General features: G+C 47.0%; 1 protein-coding gene across 1 annotated transcript in view; it reads right to left on the bottom strand.

Annotated features, from left to right (window-relative positions):
* Nucleotides 1–23,952, bottom strand: part of MTDH (metadherin) — a 282,822-nt gene that overhangs the window by 122,215 nt on the left and 136,655 nt on the right. Inside the window, exon 7 of the mRNA XM_069220519.1 lies at nt 5,519–5,617. Within this exon, the coding sequence (XP_069076620.1) occupies nt 5,519–5,617 (99 nt within the window). The remainder of the gene's footprint in view (nt 1–5,518; nt 5,618–23,952) is intronic.

The raw sequence follows: 23,952 nt of genomic DNA, 5'->3' as shown, positions 1-23,952 counted from the left end.
GTTGTGCTAACGCTGAGATTGAGGTGTCAATAGACAGTAGTTGGACAGTAGATAGAACATTGAGGGATAATGTGGTGGTAAAAATATTGGGAGCAAGCAGACTTTAAAAAATAAAAAATAAAAGTAAGAGCACTGTGTCTTCAGTCATAATATGGTATACTTTTAAGGCTTATATGCAGGGAATCATGCGTAAAATTGCCTTAAACAGGAATAGACAAGTAAGAGAGGAAGTTAGGAGGAAAGAAGAGGATATTATGGAGTTAGAGAGAGTGATATCAAGTGTACACTGTAGATAAGCTCAGGGTATGTGTAATGAACGGACTGGAAAACAAGAAGAGTTGAAAAACTTACTAGTGGGCAGGGTACAAATCAAAATGGCAGGCCTCTCAGTAAGCAGGTTATGAATAGGGGGAAAGTGGCAGACTGCTTGCTTGGAAGGCAAGAGTACATAGAACGAGGAACTACATCAGGAAGTTAAAGATAGATAAGCAGGGGAACACTTCGGAGAATCCTGCAGTTATAAAGGAAGTTATCAGGAAAGGGTTTGTATCATTATATAGAGGGAGTGTAGTAAGCCAGACAGGCAGGTTATGGGAGAATGGTTGAGGGACTAACAGCTGCCAGCTCTGGAAAAGAAGGATAGAATCAGCAGAGGAAGTGCTCAAACAAACTGAGCAATGAGAAAGCTGTCGGCCTGAATGCTCTTCTGCCTGAATTTTATAAAGTCTTGAATTAAGTGATAGCCCCAATGTTAGTGGAGCTGTTTGATCTAATATACAATGATGTAGGAATACCTCCAAGATTAGCAATCATTACTTTGATTGTAAAACCCAATAAAGACCCGGAAATAGTTGAATCCTAGAGCCAAATACCCTTGTTGAATAATGATTATGATATATTCTGGGATAATAGAAAAAAGACTGGTAAAGGCAGTGGCAATAGTAATACGTAAGGATCAAAAGGGGTTTCATTCTGGTAGACAAATGCACAACCTCACTTATCAGTTGATATCAACTATCAATTTTGCCAATGTAAGTGGAGATCCATTGGCAGTAGTCCACTAGATGCCGCCAACACATTCAACAGAGTGTACTGGGTTTACTTAAGGGAGCGAATGGGGGCTCTCCTCTTTATTAATCAAGGAGATAAAAAAAGATAGATAAACAACCATCAGCTAGGAACCGAGTGAATGGGCACTAATGAACAGATTTAAAGTCAGTTGAGGAGCGTAACAGGGTTGCACCCTTTCAGTCTTGTTTGGCTTATACATAGAACCTTTGACGCAGGCTTTTAGGCAGGATACAATGATTGTGCCATTTCAGTCCGTGAACTATGTTTAAAAAAAAAAAAAAAGTGTCTACATGCTGATATTATTCTTTATTATAAAGACCCTGGCTTAACAGAACCTCGGATGGAATAGTAGGCTACTGAGTTTGGGTCCTTTTTAGGACTGACAGGTGATGGGCTGGAACTTGTCAAACTTCAGAGGCCCTTTCCAATTCAGGATCACGTATCTTGGTATTACAATCAGTGACAGATTGGACGATCTGCCTACTGAATGTTAGGAGGGAGATGAGGATGGTGTTTAATAGACTGAGAAACCTCCCCTTGAAAGTATATGCTCACAAATCTGATTAAAATGGAAACACTTCAGAGTCTGACATATCTGTTCAACAATATACCATCTTAAAAGACATTTTATTAAAGATTCAGGGGATGTTGAGAACCTCTTGTATGAGCTTGCAACGGGGTTAGATTCAGTTGGAAGAAGCTCAAAAGGAGATTGGATAAAGATGGTCTAGCTCTTCCAGATTTAAACGATGCTTGAGCTAGCCTTTCAATTTAAAAATTGCAGAATTCTGCTTTCCAGACCGGATAACTCATGCAGGTGCAAAATGTTTTCAGCTTTATTACAGAACTGATCTGACATTTTTCAAAAAGGTGTGACTAAAGATTTTCAGAGTTGCCCTGAAGGTATGGCACAGCATAAGGAAAATGCTAGGGAACAGATTATTATATAACACACGCACCCATTTGGAACTCTAAGTACCCGAGATAGCTTGAAAGACCATCTTAAACCTCCCATTAAAGGAAGCAGGACTGTCATACTGGGATCAGCGGAAAGACCAGGCCCTTTATGTGGTATGTGACTACCGTGTAAAGGGTCCAGGGGTTTCCCAGTGAGTGGACAGGGCTTGCTATGCAATCCCAAAGGGCTCTAGTTAGGGGTAGTGTGGCCGAGCAGCCTTGGGCTTAACACAGAGGAGTGCAAGAGACCTAACAAATACTCATAATAGTTAATAAGTGAGACACGACACAAGAAGAACAGCCACACCAATTTACAAAAATAGCAGGTATTTTTTTATATATGTTTAGGCATCAGAGTAAAAAGGGTCAGGTAAGTACGTTTTTAAGTAGGAATTCTTTTCACTTTAATAAGTGGACGCAGTGCAATTTCTGAGTTCTGCAATGTAGTGGGCAAGGTCCAAGAACCACAGTACACCGTCAGCAGCACAGAGGCAACCGGGTGCAGAGTGCAAAACTGCGTTGGGTGCTCAACACGTTCCTATGGAGATCAGTCACTGTGAAAAGAGGCTGCAGGCTATGACTGGGTGTTCTGTTTGGGTAAGCCACAGAGTGTGTTCAGGTCTTGCGATGTAGGACACCAGTAGTCCCTTCCTCCTCCGCCCGGGACGTTCGGGTGCAGATGCGATATTAGCAGCCAATAGGAGTCAGACAATCTCCACTTCCCTAATTCCCTGCTTGAGAATTATTTTAATGCTGTACAGGGATACACAGTGGGTTATTAATATTATGCATATTATCCTAATGCTCATGTACACCTTGAAGAGGGGAGGACAGATGTTGTCTTACAGGGACTAAATCATCACTTTGGCATTTTTTGGAATATTATACAAGACGTTAATGTATGTAGGAATTTTGTTGCAGTTGTCCACCTCACTTTTAGCCCTCTTTAGAACTACTAGAGGCTGTTTATTTCGGCTTTCAGTGCCCTGAGGCCTGCCAACCAGACCTCAGTGATAGTGCTTTTACCCCTAAAACAAGTGAAGTCTAATTGGACCTCAATTGGCATCGACTTTAGCACCCCTGTAAGTCCCTAGTAAATGGTAACCCTGGTACCTAGGGCATGGGTGCTAAAGATGCTACCCTAAGAGGTCCACACACAAATTACACAAACACAGTCATTGCAGGCTGCGTGAAATGGTGCAAACTATGTTTGACATGACATGGTGCACTCCTGTGTGCCATGCCAAAGATGCTGCATGGGCTATATGTAAGTCACCCATAGAGCATGCCTTGGAGCCCTAAGGCAGGGTGCACTGTAGCAAGTGAGGACATATCTGCATAAGCAGATATGCCCTGTAATGTCTAGTAGCATTGCTAGGTATTGCAAGTGAGAAAGGAAGCAATCTTAAGGTATGTACTGGACAGTGCTCAAAACGAGTTACCCAGCTACACAATGGCTTCAGTCAAACCTTTGGTCTTTGGTATCCAACATCTCGTCTTAATAAATCCATACTGACACCAGTATTAAATTCATTAAGACATGCACCCAGAGGGCACCTCAGAGGTGACCCCTGAAAACCTATTAAGTCCTCTAGTGTGATTACTGACTGGCATCGACCAGCCTGCCACCACAGATGAGTTACTGATCCCTGGAGGTGAGAGCCTCCGGCCAGAGCTCAGAAACAATGCCTGCTCCAGAGGAAAGTGTTATTACCTCCTCCAGCAGTGAGACACCCCTAGGGTGGGCTACCTGAAGTGAACACAAAGGAAAGAATTCTAACATCCTGTGTGTGGTGAAATTAGGCAGTATGGGGCAGGGTTATGCCCACTCCTTGCAGGAAGAAGTCATATTGGGGGGGGGTTTAGTGACCCCCAGAGGTAAGTAGTCCATTGGTTACTACCTTACTCTCTCCTTAACGCCCCTTCAAATAGTATTAAGGTAGCCCCTTGACACCAGGAAAACAGATCAAGTCAAGATTTCGACTACTGGGAACCAAGGAAGAAAGAAGTAGGACAAAGAAAGAGAACAGAAAACCTGCACTAAAGACTGGCAACAAACCCTGCCAGGCTGCCTGCATTTCGACAATTGTTAGGAACAACTTCACAAAGAGTTGGACAACCTTCCCAAACCTTTAAAGGACTGCCCAGCATCTCAACAACCTGGAAAGACCTCTGTTGGAGCAGAGAAGCTGCTTCCCTGCATCTGCAGGCACCGCTTGCAAAGTCCAGTACTCTGTCCCTTTGGCCATTGATCCCACCGGTGGAACAAGGAGCCAGGAGAAGATTGTTTGGAGCTCAGGAAGAAAACCACCCACTTCCCTGAAGTCCTGAGATGCTGACGCCTCACTGCTCCTATACCCAGGGTATCAGACCCCTTGCACCAGCCAAAGCTTGTTGACGACCCAATACGGGCTCCAACAGCCCAAAGACAGCACTACCGACGAGGGACGTCAGAGCTGAAAGCCAACATCGAGAGTGGCCCTAATAGCCTGTTTTACCCTCTCCACCAGGTCACTGATTCAGAGTGAGCCTCTGACCACTGTGACCCGACGCCGAAAAGCACCACTGCACCCCAGCCTCACAGTCAGCGTCCAAGTGAACTGACAGTGCCAAATGGGTCCATAGATCCTCTACAGCAGAGTCGATTATTTCAAGTTTGAGCATTTTCAGATCGAATGCAGCTCGCTAACCAGTGACAATGGTTCAGAGAAGCCAACATGACAGATAACAGTGGGAGCAACCCTCAGCTTTCTGTGGTGACACTATGGTCAGCACTATTAGCATTTTGTCTCTAATGAAACCTAACCATACTGTATAAAGGCACAGAATGAACAAATGCAGAATACACTCGGAGTCCACTCATTGTGGAAGATAGAGGACTTAACGAGTTTTCCATAGCTGTAAGCTCACAATCTTTGGTTTCTGTTGTCTACTTCAGTGTAGATAGATGTTGCAATCACCCATGTTCTTCAACCCTACTTTTTTTTTTATCCACCACAACTGTGCAAGCGCTTACCAATTAAATGGCAGAAATGTTATCTAAAAATATATAACATGCTGTGTGACACTGTGAGCTCCAGGTCAACCATATAATGAGTCTTACTGATTCCCCGAATTGTGCATGTCCAAAACAGAAACAAGATGCTTTTTCAAGCCTTAACCTGCAATAACTTAGCATACTGCTTTCTTAACTATAAAACAGTGTTAATAATTATTAATTACTCTCTTCACGGTCACTCAATGTGTTGACTTTAGGATGCTGAAATACACAGAAAACGTACACTCAAATCAGTGATCTTCAACATTAATGTAACTAACAGCAGGCAAATGAAACAACAGAACAATCTTACAACAATATGAATCAGGGATGTCAAGCCAGAAAATGCTGCTTTAGAGCCTTCAAAGAAAACAGTGAGCAAAAAAAAAACAAAGAAAAAAAAAAAAACACCCTTGGGCATGACCAAAATATTACATTATGGTATGCACATACTTGATCCCGACCACTCATCATCAATACGAGGTTGATTACAGCTTAAATCCCACTGAACGTCAGGGGCATTTGCCTGAGAAACGGGTTCACTGGTAGACCCTAAAACAAATAAAAAAATACAATAAATATTTTCTGCAAACCATTTTTGCAATTAAGCAAAAGTGTTCTAATTCCATTGCATTTGACAAACTTTGAATTAAAGAGGAGACAACATTAAGGAAGCAACTAAGTTACCCATTGCTGCGAAATTGGATAACATATGTAGAATACTTAAAGAAAAATGTCAAAATACTCACAATAGCAATTATAGTATGTAGGAAGTTGGCTCTGTATGTGCTATTTCAAAGTAAGGAATAGCATGCACAGAGTCCAAGGGTTCCCCTTAGAGGTAAAATAGTGGTAAAAAGAGATAATACTAATGCTCTATTTTGTGGTAGTGTGGTCGAGCAGTAGGCTTATCCAAGGAGTAGTGTTAAGCATTTGTTGTACATACACATAGACAATAAATGAGGTACACACACTCCGAGACAAATCCAGTCAATAGGTTTTGTTATAGAAAAATATATTTTCTTAGTTTATTTTAAGAACCACAGGTTCAAATTTAACATGTAATATCTTGTTTGAAAGGTATTGCAGGTAAGTACATTAGGAACTTTGAATCATTTCAATTGCATGTATACTTTTCAAGTTATTCACAAATAGCTATTTTAAAAGTGGACACTTAGTGCAATTTTCACAGTTCCTGGGGGAGGTAAGTTTTTGTTAGTTTTACCAGGTAAGTAAGACACTTACAGGGTTCAGTTCTTGGTCCAAGGTAGCCCACCGTTGGGGGTTCAGAGCAACCCCAAAGTTACCACACCAGCAGCTCAGGGCCGGTCAGGTGCAGAGTTCAAAGTGGTGCCCAAAACGCATAGGCTTCAATGGAGAGAAGGGGGTGCCCCGGTTCCAGTCTGCCAGCAGGTAAGTACCCGCGTCTTCGGAGGGCAGACCAGGGGGGTTATGTAGGGCACCGGGGGAGACACAAGCCCACACAGAAATTTCACTCTCAGCGGCGCGGGGGCGGCCGGGTGCAGTGTTAGAACAAGCGTCGGGTTCGCAATGGAAGTCAATGAGAGATCAAGGGATCTCTTCAGCGCTGCAGGCAGGCAAGGGGGGGCTTCCTCGGGGAAACCTCCACTTGGGCAAGGGAGAGGGACTCCTGGGGGTCACTTCTGCAGTGAAAGTCCGGTCCTTCAGGTCCTGGGGGCTGCGGGTGCAGGGTCTTTTCCAGGCGTCGGGACTTAGGTTTCAGAGAGTCGCGGTCAGGGGAAGCCTCGAGATTCCCTCTGCAGGCGGCGCTGTGGGGGCTCAGGGGGGACAGGTTTTGGTACTCACAGTCGTAGAGTAGTCCGGGGGTCCTCCCTGAGGTGTTGGTTCTCCACCAGCCGAGTCGGGGTCGCCGGGTGCAGTGTTGCAAGTCTCACGCTTCCTGCGGGGAGATTGCAGGGTTCTTTAAAGCTGCTCCTTTGGATAAAGTTGCAGTCTTTTTGGAGCAGGTCCGCTGTCCTCGGGAGTTTCTTGTCGTCGTCGAAGCAGGGCAGTCCTCAGAGGATTCGGAGGTCGCTGGTCCCTTTGGAAGGCGTCGCTGGAGCAGAGTTCTTTGGAAGGCAGGAGACAGGCCGGTGAGTTTCTGGAGGCAAGGCAGTTGTTGTCTTCTGGTCTTCCTCTGCAGGGGTTTTCAGCTAGGCAGTCCTTCTTGTTGTTGCAGGAATCTAAATTCTAGGTTCAGGGAGAGCCCTTAAATACTAAATTTAAGGGAGTGTTTAGGTCTGGGGGGTTAGTAGCCAATGGCTACTAGCCCGGAGGGTGAGTACACCCTCTTTGTGCCTCCTCCCAAGGGGAGGAGGTCACATCCCTAATCCTATTGGGGGAATCCTCCATCTGCAAGATGGAGGATTTCTAAAAGTTAGAGTCACCTCAGCTCAGGACACCTTAGGGGCTGTCCTGACTGGCCAGTGACTCCTCCTTGTTATTCTCATTAGCACCAGTGTTCCTTCACCTAAAATGTACCATTGTATCCACAATTGGCACACCCTGGCATTCAGATAAGTCCCTTGTAACTGGTACTTCTAGTACCAAGGGCCCTGATGCCAAGGAAGGTCTCTAAGGGCTGCAGCATGTCTTATGCCACCCTAGAGACCCCTCACTCAGCACAGACACACTGCTTACAAGCCTGTGTGTGCTAGTGAGAACAAAATGAGTAAGTCGACATGGCACTCCCCTCAGGGTGCCATGCCAGCCTCTCACTGCCTATGCAGTATAGGTAAGACACCCCTCTAGCAGGCCTTACAGCCCTAAGGCAGGGTGCACTATACCATAGGTGAGGGTACCAGTGCATGAGCACTGTGCCCCTACAGTGTCTAAACAAAACCTTAGACATTGTAAGTGCAGGGTAGCCATAAGAGTATATGGTCTGGGAGTCTGTCAAACACGAACTCCACAGCACCATAATGGCTACACTGAAAACTGGGAAGTTTGGTATCAAACTTCTCAGCACAATAAATGCACACTGATGCCAGTGTACATTTTATTGCAAAACACACCCCAGAGGGCACCTTAGAGGTGCCCCCTGAAACTTAACCGACTGTCTGTGTAGGCTGACTAGTTCCAGCAGCCTGCCACACCAGAGACATGTTGCTGGCCCCATGGGGAGAGTGCCTTTGTCACTCTGAGGCCAGTAACAAAGCCTGCACTGGGTGGAGATGCTAACACCTCCCCCAGGCAGGAGCTGTAACACCTGGCGGTGAGCCTCAAAGGCTCACCCCTTTGTCACAGCCCAGCAGGGCACTCCAGCTTAGTGGAGTTGCCCGCCCCCTCCGGCCACGGCCCCCACTTTTGGCGGCAAGGCTGGAGGGAACAAAGAAAGCAACAAGGCGGAGTCACTGGCCAGTCAGGACAGCCCCTAAGGTGTCCTGAGCTGAAGTGCCTCTAACTTTTAGAAATCCTCCATCTTGCAGATGGAGGATTCCCCCAATAGGGTTAGGATTGTGACCCCCTCCCCTTGGGAGGAGGCACAAAGAGGGTGTACCCACCCTCAGGGCTAGTAGCCATTGGCTACTAACCCCCCAGACCTAAACACGCCCTTAAATTTAGTATTTAAGGGCTACCCTGAACCCTAGAAAATTAGATTCCTGCAACTACAAGAAGAAGGACTGCCCAGCTGAAAACCCCTGCAGCGGAAGACCAGAAGACGACAACTGCCTTGGCTCCAGAAACTCACCGGCCTGTCTCCTGCCTTCCAAAGATCCTGCTCCAGCGACGCCTTCCAAAGGGACCAGCGACCTCGACATCCTCTGAGGACTGCCCCTACTTCGAAAAGACAAGAAACTCCCGAGGACAGCGGACCTGCTCCAAGAAAAACTGCAACTTTGTTTCCAGCAGCTTTAAAGAACCCTGCAAGCTCCCCGCAAGAAGCGTGAGACTTGCAACACTGCACCCGGCGACCCCGACTCGGCTGGTGGCGATCCAACACCTCAGGAGGGACCCCAGGACTACTCTGATACTGTGAGTACCAAAACCTGTCCCCCCTGAGCCCCCACAGCGCCGCCTGCAGAGGGAATCCCGAGGCTTCCCCTGACCGCGACTCTTTGAACCTAAAGTCCCGACGCCTGGGAGAGACCCTGCACCCGCAGCCCCCAGGACCTGAAGGACCGGACTTTCACTGGAGAAGTGACCCCCAGGAGTCCCTCTCCCTTGCCCAAGTGGAGGTTTCCCCGAGGAATCCCCCCCTTGCCTGCCTGCAGCGCTGAAGAGATCCCGAGATCTCTCATAGACTAACATTGCGAACCCGACGCTTGTTTCTACACTGCACCCGGCCGCCCCCGCGCCGCTGAGGGTGAAATTTCTGTGTGGGCTTGTGTCCCCCCCGGTGCCCTACAAAACCCCCCTGGTCTGCCCTCCGAAGACGCGGGTACTTACCTGCAAGCAGACCGGAACCGGGGCACACCCTTCTCTCCATTCTAGCCTATGTGTTTTGGGCACCACTTTGAACTCTGCACCTGACCGGCCCTGAGCTGCTGGTGTGGTGACTTTGGGGTTGCTCTGAACCCCCAACGGTGGGCTACCTTGGACCAAGAACTGAGCCCTGTAAGTGTCTTACTTACCTGGTTAACCTAACAAATACTTACCTCCCCTAGGAACTGTGAAAATTGCACTAAGTGTCCACTTTTAAAACAGCTATTTGTGAATAACTTGAAAAGTATACATGCAATTTTGATGATTTGAAGTTCCTAAAGTACTTACCTGCAATACCTTTCGAATGAGATATTACATGTAGAATTTGAACCTGTGGTTCTTAAAATAAACTAAGAAAATATATTTTTCTATACAAAAACCTATTGGCTGGATTTGTCTCTGAGTGTGTGTACCTCATTTATTGTCTATGTGTATGTGCAACAAATGCTTAACACTACTCCTTGGATAAGCCTACTGCTCGACCACACTACCACAAAATAGAGCATTAGTATTATCTCTTTTTGCCACTATCTTACCTCTAAGGGGAACCCTTGGACTCTGTGCATGCTATTCCTTACTTTGAAATAGCACATACAGAGCCAACTTCCTACAGGAACCCTTGGACTCTGTGCATGCTATTCCTTACTTTGAAATAGTGTAGGAAGTTGGCTCTGTATGTGCTATTTCAAAGTAAGGAATAGCATGCACAGAGTCCAAGGGTTCCCCTTAGAGGTAAAATAGTGGTAAAAATAGATAATACTAATGCTCTATTTTGTGGTAGTGTGGTCGAGCAGTAGGCTTATCCAAGGAGTAGTGTTAAGCATTTGTTGTACATACACATAGACAATAAATGAGGTACACACACTCAGAAACAAATCCAGCCAATAGGTTTTTATATAGAAAAATATCTTTTCTTAGTTTATTTTAAGAACCACAGGTTCAAATTCTACATGTAATATCTCATTCGAAAGGTATTGCAGGTAAGTACTTTAGGAACTTCAAATCATCAAAATTGCATGTATACTTTTCAAGTTATTGACAAATAGCTGTTTTAAAAGTGGACACTTAGTGCAATTTTCACAGTTCCTAGGGGAGGTAAGTTTTGATTAGTTTTACCAGGTAAGTAAGACACTTACAGGGTTCAGTTCTTGGTCCAAGGTAGCCCACCGTTGGGGGTTCAGAGCAACCCCAAAGTCACCACACCAGCAGCTCAGGGCCGGTCAGGTGCAGAGTTCAAAGTGGTGCCCAAAACACATAGGCTAGAATGGAGAGAAGGGGGTGCCCCGGTTCCGGTCTGCTTGCAGGTAAGTACCCGCGTCTTCGGAGGGCAGACCAGGGGGGTTTTGTAGGGCACCGGGGGGGACACGAGTCCACACAGAAATTTCACCCTCAGCGGCGCGGGGGCGGCCGGGTGCAGTGTAGAAACAAGCGTCGGGTTCGCAATGTTAGTCTACGAGAGATCTCGGGATCTCTTCAGCGCTGCAGGCAGGCAAGGGGGGGGTTCCTCGGGGAAACCTCCACTTGGGCAAGGGAGAGGGACTCCTGGGGGTCACTTCTCCAGTGAAAGTCCGGTCCTTCAGGTCCTGGGGGCTGCGGGTGCAGGGTCTCTCCCAGGCGTCGGGACTTTAGGTTCAAAGAGTCGCGGTCAGGGGAAGCCTCGGGATTCCCTCTGCAGGCGGCGCTGTGGGGGCTCAGGGGGGACAGGTTTTGGTACTCACAGAATCAGAGTAGTCCTGGGGTCCCTCCTGAGGTGTCGGATCGCCACCAGCCGAGTCGGGGTCGCCGGGTGCAGTGTTGCAAGTCTCACGCTTCTTGCGGGGAGCTTGCAGGGTTCTTTAAAGTTGCTGGAAACAAAGTTGCAGCTTTTCTTGGAGCAGGTCCGCTGTCCTCGGGAGTTTCTTGTCTTTTCGAAGCAGGGGCAGTCCTCAGAGGATGTCGAGGTCGCTGGTCCCTTCGGAAGGCGTCGCTGGAGCAGGATCTTTGGAAGGCAGGAGACAGGCCGGTGAGTTTCTGGAGCCAAGGCAGTTGTCGTCTTCTGGTCTTCCGCTGCAGGGGTTTTCAGCTGGGCAGTCCTTCTTCTTGTTGCAGGAATCTAATTTTCTAGGGTTCAGGGTAGCCCTTAAATACTAAATTTAAGGGCGTGTTTAGGTCTGGGGGGTTAGTAGCCAATGGCTACTAGCCCTGAGGGTGGGTACACCCTCTTTGTGCCTCCTCCCAAGGGGAGGGGGTCACAATCCTAACCCTATTGGGGGAATCCTCCATCTGCAAGATGGAGGATTTCTAAAAGTTAGAGTCACCTCAGCTCAGGACACCTTAGGGGCTGTCCTGACTGGCCAGTGACTCCTCCTTGTTATTCTCATTATTTTCTCCGGCCTTGCCGCCAAAAGTGGGGCCTGGCCGGAGGGGGCGGGCAACTCCACTAGCTGGAGTGTCCTGCTGGGTTGGCACAAAGGAGGTGAGCCTTTGAGGCTCACCGCCAGGTGTGACAATTCCTGCCTGGGAGAGGTGTTAGCATCTCCACCCAGTGCAGGCTTTGTTACTGGCCTCAGAGTGACAAAGGCACTCTCCCCATGGGGCCAGCAACATGTCTCGGTTTGTGGCAGGCTGCTAAAACTAGTCAGCCTACACAGATAGTCGGTTAAGTTTCAGGGGGCACCTCTAAGGTGCCCTCTGGGGTGTATTTTACAATAAAATGTACACTGGCATCAGTGTGCATTTATTGTGCTGAGAAGTTTGATACCAAACTTCCCAGTTTTCAGTGTAGCCATTATGGTGCTGTGGAGTTCGTGTTTGACAGACTCCCAGACCATATACTCTTATGGCTACCCTGCACTTACAATGTCTAAGGTTTTGTTTAGACACTGTAGGGGTACCATGCTCATGCACTGGTACCCTCACCTATGGTATAGTGCACCCTGCCTTAGGGCTGTAAGGCCTGCTAGAGGGGTGTCTTACCTATACTGCATAGGCAGTGAGAGGCTGGCATGGCACCCTGAGGGGAGTGCCATGTCGACTTACTCATTTTGTTCTCACCAGCACACACAGGCTTGTAAGCAGTGTGTCTGTGCTGAGTGAGGGGTCTCTAGGGTGGCATAAGACATGCTGCAGCCCTTAGAGACCTTTCTTGGCATCAGGGCCCTTGGTACTAGAAGTACCAGTTACAAGGGACTTATCTGAATGCCAGGGTGTGCCAATTGTGGATACAATGGTACATTTTAGGTGAAGGAACACTGGTGCTGGGGCCTGGTTAGCAGGGTCCCAGCACACTTCTCAGTCAAGTCAGCATCAGTATCAGGCAAAAAGTGGGGGGGTAACTGCAACAGGGAGCCATTTCTTTACACAAGCCCCCCCCAGCCTACAGGCCAGGAGACTCAGCCCAAGCTGGGAGAGTCTTCCTAGTCTGTCAGGCGAGGAAGAGTAGGAGAAATAGGCTGGTTAGTTGCAGGGCCTACTCTGCCTTACATCCTTCTGTTCAGGTCATTCCCTTTGGGGAACTGACCCACTTCCACAGTGATAGGACCTAGTCTGAATTGCCTCTTGTCTGCCTCTTCAATGTCTCCACCCATTCTTTCTATTTTGGTCTTAGAGGTGTCCACCTCTGCTAACCTTATCTTGGCCAGGGTCACCCCTAGCTTACCCAGAGAGGTTACCCAGAGCTGGAGTAACCCCACCATGACCAATAGGGTCAGGGGGCCTAACTTGCTATTTGGCATGGGGTCAGACCACCATGCTAAGGATAGTGCAGCCATAAAGGTTAACACCCAGCAGAGGCCACTGACAGCTGTCAGTGCCCAGAACCACACCTTTAGCTCTTCACCTAAAAGGGAAGGGGCTAAGTTACAGGCTTCTTTGGGTTCAGGTTGCCTGTCTGCTGTATTGGAGTGGGGGGTTACCACATCTTGTAGTAAACACCCTCCTTCCACTCTTTCTTCTGTTAGCTGAGGAGCCACCCACTCAGGTTTAACAGTTGCCTGACTAGCCAGGACTTCTTGTGGGTCAGGTTGGACTTTATCAGGGCCATTTTTGGAGTTCTCCCCTACTGGAGCAGAATCTCCTTGGCTTGCTGTAACCTTGGCTAAAGGTTGTCCACCCTTCCTACTCTGTTTTCTTTTCTTCTTCTTCTGGGGCCTGCTTGCATTTACTGCAGAGGCAGGACTTCCAGAATCCTTGGGAGAGGACTGGCACTGAACCAGTTTCTCTCTTGGGCTCTGACTAACCTCTGGGTAGTCATTTCCAAGGAGACAATCAAGGGGGAGGTCTGTACTGACTACTACCCTTCTCCAGCTAAGAGTGCCACCCACTTCTATGGGCACTAAAGCCACAGGCCTCTTAGTGACCCTGTCTAGGCTAACTCTTACCCTGGCAGTCTCACCTGGGATGTACTGGTTCGAGAGCACCAGCCTGTCATGCACAATAGTGTGACTGGCACAAGTGTCTCTCAGGGCAGTGGTTGGGATTCCATTCACCAGTAGGTGGTGGAAGTGTCTACTTCCCTCTGGAATCTCCAACTCACCTGTTGGGCCCTGTTTCCAGTTGAAGGCTATGAAGACCTCCTCATCTGAGGAGTCATCTCCCATGGCTACACTGGTTACCCCTGGAATTTTGTTCTGGGGTTTGTTTTTGGGACAAGAAGTGTCCTTGGTGTGGTGCCCAGACTGTTTACAGTTGTGGCACCATGCCTTAGTGGCATCCCAGTTCTTACCCTGGTACCCACCTTTGTTTTGGGTTGTGTCTTGGGGCCCACCCACCTGTTCTGGTTTTTGGGGGCCTACAGAGGACTCTTTTTCTTTGTTTCTAGTGTCACCCACTTTCTCCTGGGGAGTTTTTGTAACCCCTTTCTTTTGGTCACCCCCAGTGGAAGTTTTGGTTACCCTAGTCTTGACCCAGTGGTCTGCCTTCTTTCCCAATTCTTGGGGAGAAATTGGACCTAGGTCTACCAGATACTGATGCAACTTTTCATTGAAGCAGTTACTTAAAATGTGTTCTTTCATAAACAAATTATAAAGCCCAACATAGTCACACACTTCATTTCCAGTTAACCAACCATCTAGTGTTTTTACTGAGTAGTCTACAAAATCAACCCAGGTCTGGCTCGAGGATTTTTGAGCCCCCCTGAATCTAATTCTATACTCCTCAGTGGAGAATCCAAAGCCCTCAATCAGGGTACCCTTCATGAGGTCATAAGATTCTGCATCTTTTCCAGAGAGTGTGAGGAGTCTATCCCTACACTTTCCAGTGAACATTTCCCAAAGGAGAGCACCCCAGTGAGATCTGTTTACTTTTCTGGTTACACAAGCCCTCTCAAAAGCTGTGAACCATTTGGTGATGTCATCACCATCTTCATATTTTGTTACAATCCCTTTGGGGATTTTTAGGATGTCAGGAGAATCTCTGACCCTATTTAAGTTGCTGCCACCATTGATGGGACCTAGGCCCATCTCTTTTCTTTCCCTTTCTATGGCTAGGAGCTGCTTTTCCAAAGCCAATCTTTTGGCCATCCTGGCTAACTGGATGTCCTCTTCACTGGGGTTATCCTCAGTGATTTCAGAGGTGTTGGTCTCTCCTGTGAGGGAACCAGCATCTCTGACTATTATTTTTGGAGTCAGGGTTTGAGGGACCCTGTTCTCCCTAGATAGGACTGGTAGGGGGGAATTGTCCTCCAAGTCACTATCCTCTTCCTCTGAGTTGCCACCCTCAGAGGGGTTGGCCTTTTCAAACTCTGCCAAAAGCTCCTGGAGCTGTATTTTGGTAGGTTTGGGGCCCATTGTTATTTTCTTTATTTTACAGAGTGACCTTAGCTCCCTCATCTTAAGATGGAGGTAAGGTGTGGTGTCGAGTTCCACCACAGTCACATCTGTGCTAGACATTTTGCTTCTAAAAGTTGGAATACTTTTTAAGAAACTAAAACTGGTTCTAGAATCTAATTCAAACTTTTACAAACTTTTAAACTCTAAAAGAGATGCTAAACAGGATCTCACACAAGGCCCTAGCAGGTCTTTTAAGAATTTAGAAAACTTTTCAAATTGCAAAAATCAATTTCTAATGACAATTTTGGAATTTGTCGTGTGATCAGGTATTGGCTGAGTAGTCCAGCAAATGCAAAGTCTTGTACCCCACCGCTGATCCACCAATGTAGGAAGTTGGCTCTGTATGTGCTATTTCAAAGTAAGGAATAGCATGCACAGAGTCCAAGGGTTCCCCTTAGAGGTAAAATAGTGGTAAAAATAGATAATACTAATGCTCTATTTTGTGGTAGTGTGGTCGAGCAGTAGGCTTATCCAAGGAGTAGTGTTAAGCATTTGTTGTACATACACATAGACAATAAATGAGGTACACACACTCAGAAACAAATCCAGCCAATAGGTTTTTATATAGAAAAATATCTTTTCTTAGTTTATTTTAAGAACCACAGGTTCAAATTCTACATGTAATATCTCATTCGAAAGGTATTGCAGGTAAGTACTTTAGGAACTTCAAATCATCAAAATTGCATGTATACTTTTCAAGTTATTGACAAATAGCTGTTTTAAAAGTGGACACTTAGTGCAATTTTCACAGTTCCTAGGGGAGGTAAGTTTTGATTAGTTTTACCAGGTAAGTAAGACACTTACAGGGTTCAGTTCTTGGTCCAAGGTAGCCCACCGTTGGGGGTTCAGAGCAACCCCAAAGTCACCACACCAGCAGCTCAGGGCCGGTCAGGTGCAGAGTTCAAAGTGGTGCCCAAAACACATAGGCTAGAATGGAGAGAAGGGGGTGCCCCGGTTCCGGTCTGCTTGCAGGTAAGTACCCGCGTCTTCGGAGGGCAGACCAGGGGGGTTTTGTAGGGCACCGGGGGGGACACGAGTCCACACAGAAATTTCACCCTCAGCGGCGCGGGGGCGGCCGGGTGCAGTGTAGAAACAAGCGTCGGGTTCGCAATGTTAGTCTACGAGAGATCTCGGGATCTCTTCAGCGCTGCAGGCAGGCAAGGGGGGGGTTCCTCGGGGAAACCTCCACTTGGGCAAGGGAGAGGGACTCCTGGGGGTCACTTCTCCAGTGAAAGTCCGGTCCTTCAGGTCCTGGGGGCTGCGGGTGCAGGGTCTCTCCCAGGCGTCGGGACTTTAGGTTCAAAGAGTCGCGGTCAGGGGAAGCCTCGGGATTCCCTCTGCAGGCGGCGCTGTGGGGGCTCAGGGGGGACAGGTTTTGGTACTCACAGAATCAGAGTAGTCCTGGGGTCCCTCCTGAGGTGTCGGATCGCCACCAGCCGAGTCGGGGTCGCCGGGTGCAGTGTTGCAAGTCTCACGCTTCTTGCGGGGAGCTTGCAGGGTTCTTTAAAGTTGCTGGAAACAAAGTTGCAGCTTTTCTTGGAGCAGGTCCGCTGTCCTCGGGAGTTTCTTGTCTTTTCGAAGCAGGGGCAGTCCTCAGAGGATGTCGAGGTCGCTGGTCCCTTCGGAAGGCGTCGCTGGAGCAGGATCTTTGGAAGGCAGGAGACAGGCCGGTGAGTTTCTGGAGCCAAGGCAGTTGTCGTCTTCTGGTCTTCCGCTGCAGGGGTTTTCAGCTGGGCAGTCCTTCTTCTTGTTGCAGGAATCTAATTTTCTAGGGTTCAGGGTAGCCCTTAAATACTAAATTTAAGGGCGTGTTTAGGTCTGGGGGGTTAGTAGCCAATGGCTACTAGCCCTGAGGGTGGGTACACCCTCTTTGTGCCTCCTCCCAAGGGGAGGGGGTCACAATCCTAACCCTATTGGGGGAATCCTCCATCTGCAAGATGGAGGATTTCTAAAAGTTAGAGTCACCTCAGCTCAGGACACCTTAGGGGCTGTCCTGACTGGCCAGTGACTCCTCCTTGTTATTCTCATTATTTTCTCCGGCCTTGCCGCCAAAAGTGGGGCCTGGCCGGAGGGGGCGGGCAACTCCACTAGCTGGAGTGTCCTGCTGGGTTGGCACAAAGGAGGTGAGCCTTTGAGGCTCACCGCCAGGTGTGACAATTCCTGCCTGGGAGAGGTGTTAGCATCTCCACCCAGTGCAGGCTTTGTTACTGGCCTCAGAGTGACAAAGGCACTCTCCCCATGGGGCCAGCAACATGTCTCGGTTTGTGGCAGGCTGCTAAAACTAGTCAGCCTACACAGATAGTCGGTTAAGTTTCAGGGGGCACCTCTAAGGTGCCCTCTGGGGTGTATTTTACAATAAAATGTACACTGGCATCAGTGTGCATTTATTGTGCTGAGAAGTTTGATACCAAACTTCCCAGTTTTCAGTGTAGCCATTATGGTGCTGTGGAGTTCGTGTTTGACAGACTCCCAGACCATATACTCTTATGGCTACCCTGCACTTACAATGTCTAAGGTTTTGTTTAGACACTGTAGGGGTACCATGCTCATGCACTGGTACCCTCACCTATGGTATAGTGCACCCTGCCTTAGGGCTGTAAGGCCTGCTAGAGGGGTGTCTTACCTATACTGCATAGGCAGTGAGAGGCTGGCATGGCACCCTGAGGGGAGTGCCATGTCGACTTACTCATTTTGTTCTCACCAGCACACACAGGCTTGTAAGCAGTGTGTCTGTGCTGAGTGAGGGGTCTCTAGGGTGGCATAAGACATGCTGCAGCCCTTAGAGACCTTTCTTGGCATCAGGGCCCTTGGTACTAGAAGTACCAGTTACAAGGGACTTATCTGAATGCCAGGGTGTGCCAATTGTGGATACAATGGTACATTTTAGGTGAAGGAACACTGGTGCTGGGGCCTGGTTAGCAGGGTCCCAGCACACTTCTCAGTCAAGTCAGCATCAGTATCAGGCAAAAAGTGGGGGGGTAACTGCAACAGGGAGCCATTTCTTTACAAATAGCACATACAGAGCCAACTTCCTACACACGTCTACACAGTAGTGCTTGGTGAATGTGTGAGGCGTAGACCATGTGGCTGCCTTACATATTTCTTGCATTGGGATGTTTCCTAGAAAGGCCATGGTAGCACCTTTCTTTCTGGTTGAGTGTGCCCTTGGTGTAATGGGCAGTTGTCGTTTAGCTTTAAGGTAGCAGATTTGGATGCATTTAACTATCCATCTGGCTATACCTTGTTTTGATATTGGGTTTCCTGCATGAGGTTTTTGGAATGCAATAAATAGCTGTTTAGTTTTCCTGATGCTCTTTGTTCTGTCAATGTAATACATTAATGCTCTTTTGACATCTAAAGTATGTAGTGCCCTCTCAGCTACGGAATCTGGCTGTGGGAAGAACACTGGAAGTTCCACTGTTTGATTTAGATGGAACGGTGAAATAACTTTTGGTAGAAATTTAGGATTAGTCCTTAGGACAACCTTATTTTTGTGTAGTTGTATAAAGGGTTCTTGTATTGTAAACGCCTGAATCTCGCTTACTCTTCTTAGAGAGGTAATGGCGATGAGAAATGCAACCTTCCATGTTAGGAACTGTATTTCGCAGGAGTGCATGGGTTCAAAAGGTGGACCCATAAGTCTAGTTAAGACAACATTTAGGTTCCATGAAGGAACAGGTGGTGTTCTTGGTGGAATAATTCTTTTAAGGCCCTCCATGAATGCTTTAATGACTGGTATCCTATATAGGGAAGTTGAATAGGTAGGCTGCAGGTATGCAGATATTGCTGCAAGGTGTATTTTAATGGAAGAGAAAGCTAGGTTAGATTTTTGTAAGTGAAGCAAGTAACCCACTACATGTTTTGGGGTTGCGTGTAATGGTTGGATTTGATTAATATGGCAGTAGCAAACAAACCTCTTCCATTTACTGGCATAGCAGTGCCTGGTAGATGGCCTTCTGGCTTGCTTTATGACTTCCATACATTCTTGAGTAAGTTGTAAGTGTCCGAATTCTAGGATTTCAGGAGCCAGATTGCTAGATTCAGCGATGCTGGATCTGGGTGTCTGATCTTTTGGTTGTGTTGTGTTAACAGATCCGGCCTGTTGGGCAGTTTGATGTGGGGTACTACTGATAGGTCTAGCAGCGTTGTGTACCAGGGTTGCCTTGCCAAAGTTGGTGCTATTAATATGAGTTTGAGTTTGTTTTGACTGAGTTTGTTTACCAGATAAGGAAGGAAGGGGAGAGGAGGAAAAGCGTAGGCAAATATCCCTGACCAGTTCATCCATAGGGCATTGCCGTGGGACTGCCTGTGTGGGTATCTGGATGCGAAGTTTTGGCATTTTGCGTTCTCTTTTGTCGCAAACAAGTCTATTTGAGGTGTTCCCCAGAGCGTGAAGTAAGTGTTCAGAATTTGGGGGTGAATTTCCCATTCGTGGACCTGTTGGTGATCTCGAGAGAGATTGTCTGCGAGTTGATTCTGAATCCCTGGGATAAATTGTGCTATTAGGCGAATTTTGTTGTGAATTGCCCAACGCCATATCTTTTGTGCCAGCAGGCTCAATTGCGTTGAGTGCGTTCCCCCTTGTTTGTTTAGATAATACATTGTTGTCATGTTGTCTGTTTTGACGAGAATGTATTTGTGAACTATTATTGGTTGAAAAGCCTTTAGTCCTTGAAAAACTGCTAGCAGTTCTAGGTGATTTATATGCAGTTTTGTTTGATGTACGTTCCATTGTCCTTGTATGCTGTGTTGATCGAGGTGTGCTCCCCACCCTGTCATGGAAGCATCTGTTGTTATTACGTATTGTGGCACTGGGTCTTGGAAAGGCCACCCTTTGTTTAAATTTATATTGTTCCACCATAGAAGCGAGAGGTAAGTTTGGCGGTCTATTAACACCAGATCTATAAGGTGACCCTGTGCTTGTGACCACTGTGATGCTAGGCACTGTTGTAAGGGCCTCATGTGCAGTCTTGCGTTTGGGACAATGGCTATGCATGAAGACATCATGCCTAGGAGTTGTAATATCATCTTTGCTTGTATTCTTTGTGTTGGATACATGCGTTGTATGATGTTGTTGAAATTTTGAATTCTTTGTGGACTTGGAGTGGCTACTCCTATTGTTGTGTTTATTATGGCTCCTAGGTATTGTTGTACCTTGCATGGCAGAATGTTGGATTTTGCGAAGTTGACTGTGAACCCTAGTTTGTAGAGGGTTTGTATGATTTGATTTGTGTGGTGTGAGCACGTTATTAACGAATGGGTCTTGATTAGCCTGTCGTCTAGATACGGGAATACATGTATTTGCTGCCTTCTGATGTGTGCAGCGACTACTGCTAGACATTTGGTAAAGACTCTTGGTGCGGTTGTTAAACCGAAAGGCAGTACCTTGAATTGGTAGTGTATTCCTTTGAATACAAACCTTAGGTATTTCCTGTGCGATGGATGTATTGGTATATGGAAATACGCGTCTTTGAGGTCTAATGTTGTCATGTAGTCGTGTAGTTTCAGCAATGGTAACACTTCTTGTAGTGTGACCATGTGAAAGTGGTCTGATTTGATGTATGTGTTTAGTATTCTTAGGTCTAGGATTGGTCTTAGCGTTTTGTCCTTCTTTTGGTATTAAGAAGTACAGTGAATAAACACCTGGGTTAATTTGTGTGTTTGGTACTAACTCGATTGCATTCTTTTGCAATAGTGCTTGAACTTCTATCTCCAGGAGCTCGGAATGATGTTTTGATAAATTTTGTGCTCTCGGTGGTATGTTTGGAGGGAATTGTAGAAATTCTATGCAATAACCATTTTGGATAATTGCTAGAACCCAAGTGTCTGTAGTGATTTCCTCCCATGCTTTGTAATAATGACCTATTCTTCCCCCCACTGGTGTTGTGTGGAGGGGGTGAGTGACATGTGAGTCACTGCTTAGTTGTAGGGGTTTTGGGGCTTTGAAATTTTCCCCTATTCTTAGGGAATTGCCCTCCTCTATATTGGCCCCGAAAGCCTCCCCTGTACTGTCCCCGGTAACTGGATGTTGTTGCCTGTGAGGTACTGGCTTGTGTGGCCTGACCCCGAAACCCCCTTCTAAAGGGTGTTTTGCGGAAGGTGCTGTAATTTCCTCTGCTCTGCGGGGAGTAGAGTGCACCCATGGCTTTAGCAGTGTCCGTGTCTTTTTTAAGTTTCTCAATCGCCGTGTCCACTTCTGGACCGAACAGTTCTTTTTCGTTGAACGGCATATTGAGAACTGCCTGCTGAATCTCTGGTTTAAACCCAGACGTTCGTAGCCATGCATGCCTTCTGATGGTCACAGATGTATTTATTGTTCTTGCAGCTGTGTCTGCTGCATCCATGGAGGAGCGTATCTGGTTGTTTGAAATGTTCTGTCCTTCCTCAACCACTTGCTTTGCCCTCTTTTGTAGGTCTTTGGGTAGATGTTCAATGAGATGTTGCATCTCATCCCAATGGGCTCTGTCATAGCGCGCAAGTAGTGCCTGAGAGTTAGCGATGCGCCACTGGTTTGCAGCTTGTGCTGCGACTCTCTTTCCAGCTGCATCGAACTTGCGGCTTTCCTTATCTGGGGGTGGTGCATCCCCAGATGTGTGGGAGTTGGCCCTTTTCCTAGCTGCTCCTACAACGACAGAATCTGGTGGCAGCTGTGTAGTGATGAAAATAGGGTCTGTAGGAGGCGCTTTATACTTTTTTTCCACCCTTGGTGTGATTGCCCTACTTTTGACCGGCTCCTTAAAGATGTCTTTTGCGTGCCGAAGCATACCAGGGAGCATAGGCAGGCTTTGGTAGGAGCTGTGGGTGGCGGAGAGGGTGTTGAATAGAAAGTCATCCTCGACTTGTTCTGAGTGGAGGCTTACATTGTGGAATTGTGCTGCTCTAGCCACCACCTGAGAATATGCAGTACTGTCTTCTGGTGGTGATGGCTTTGTAGGGTATGCCTCCGGACTGTTATCTGACACAGGGGCGTCGTATAAGTCCCATGCGTCCTGATCCTGGTCACCTTGGCTCATGGTGGTGTGAGCCGGGGAATGTGATGGAGTTTGTGCTGGTGAGACGTGAATTATAGGTGGAGGAGAGGGTGGCGGAGTAACCTTTTTCACCATTTTTGTTTGTGGTGTTTGGTCAGTTTGAAATTCCAGTCTTCTCTTTCTCCTAATAGGGGGAAGGGTGCTTATCTTTCCTGTCCCCTGCTGTATAATGAAAATGTCACTTACCCAGTGTACATCTGTTCGTGGCATCAGTCGCAGTAGATTCGCATGTTCTGCAATAGCTCGCCATCTGGTGTTGGGCCGGAGTGTTACAAGTTGTTTTTCTTCGAAGAAGTCTTTCGAGTCACGGGACCGAGTGACTCCTCCTTTTGTCTCCATTGCGCATGGGAGTCGACTCCATCTTCGATTGTTTTTCCCCGCAGAGGGTGAGGTAGGAGTTGAATTGTAGTAATAGTGCCCATGCAATGGAGTGACTAAGTATGCACCTATTTAAGGTTGAGATGATACATATATAAATAATTGAAGGTAACTTCCAAACTGCTACAGGCTCCCGGGGAGGCGGGTGGGCACATGCGAATCTACTGCGACTGATGCCACGAACAGATGTACACTGGGTAAGTGACATTTTCAGTTCGATGGCATCTGTCGCTGTAGATACGCATGTTCTGCATAGACTAGTAAGCAGTTATTTCCCCAAAAGCGGTGGATCAGCCTGTAGGAGTGGAAGTAGTCTGAAATAATGTTCTTAATACAGCTTGACCTACTGTGGCTTGTTGTGCGGATAACACGTCTACACAGTAGTGCTTGGTGAATGTGTGAGGCGTAGACCATGTGGCTGCCTTACATATTTCTTGCATTGGGATGTTTCCTAGAAAGGCCATGGTAGCACCTTTCTTTCTGGTTGAGTGTGCCCTTGGTGTAATGGGCAGCTGTCGTTTAGCTTTAAGGTAGCAGATTTGGATGCATTTAACTATCCATCTGGCTATACCTTGTTTTGAAATTGGGTTTCCTGCATGAGGTTTTTGAAATGCAATAAAGAGTTGTTTAGTCTTTCTGATGTTTTTTGTTCTGTCAATGTAATACATCAATGCTCTTTTGACATCTAATGTATGTAGCGCCCTTTCAGCTACGGTATCTGGCTGTGGAAAGAACACTGGAAGTTCCACTGTTTGATTTAGATGGAACGGTGAAATAACCTTTGGCAAAAATTTAGGATTGGTCCTTAAGACGACTTTATTTTTGTGTAGTTGTATAAAAGGTTCCTGTATTGTAAACGCCTGAATCTCGCTTACTCTTCTTAGGGAAGTAATGGCGATGAGAAATGCCACCTTCCAGGTTAGGAACTGTATGTCGCAGGAGTGCATGGGTTCAAAAGGTGGACCCATAAGTCTAGTTAGGACAACATTTAGGTTCCATGAAGGAACAGGTAGTGTTCTTGGTGGTATAATTCTCCTAAGGCCCTCCATGAATGCTTTAATGACTGGTATCTTATATAGGGAAGTTGAATAGGTAGTCTGCAGGTATGCAGAAATTGCTGCAAGGTGTATTTTAATGGAAGAGAAAGCTAGGTTAGATTTTTGTAGGTGAAGCAAGTAACCCACTACATGTTCTGGAGTTGTGTGTAATGGTTGTATTTGATTAA

This window comes from Pleurodeles waltl, chromosome 2_2, assembly GCF_031143425.1.
Source record: "Pleurodeles waltl isolate 20211129_DDA chromosome 2_2, aPleWal1.hap1.20221129, whole genome shotgun sequence".
In the NCBI taxonomy this organism is placed as follows: Eukaryota; Metazoa; Chordata; class Amphibia; order Caudata; family Salamandridae; genus Pleurodeles; species Pleurodeles waltl.
The sequence above is the reverse complement of the archived record's forward strand: the minus strand, read 5'-3'. Positions and strand labels throughout refer to the sequence as shown.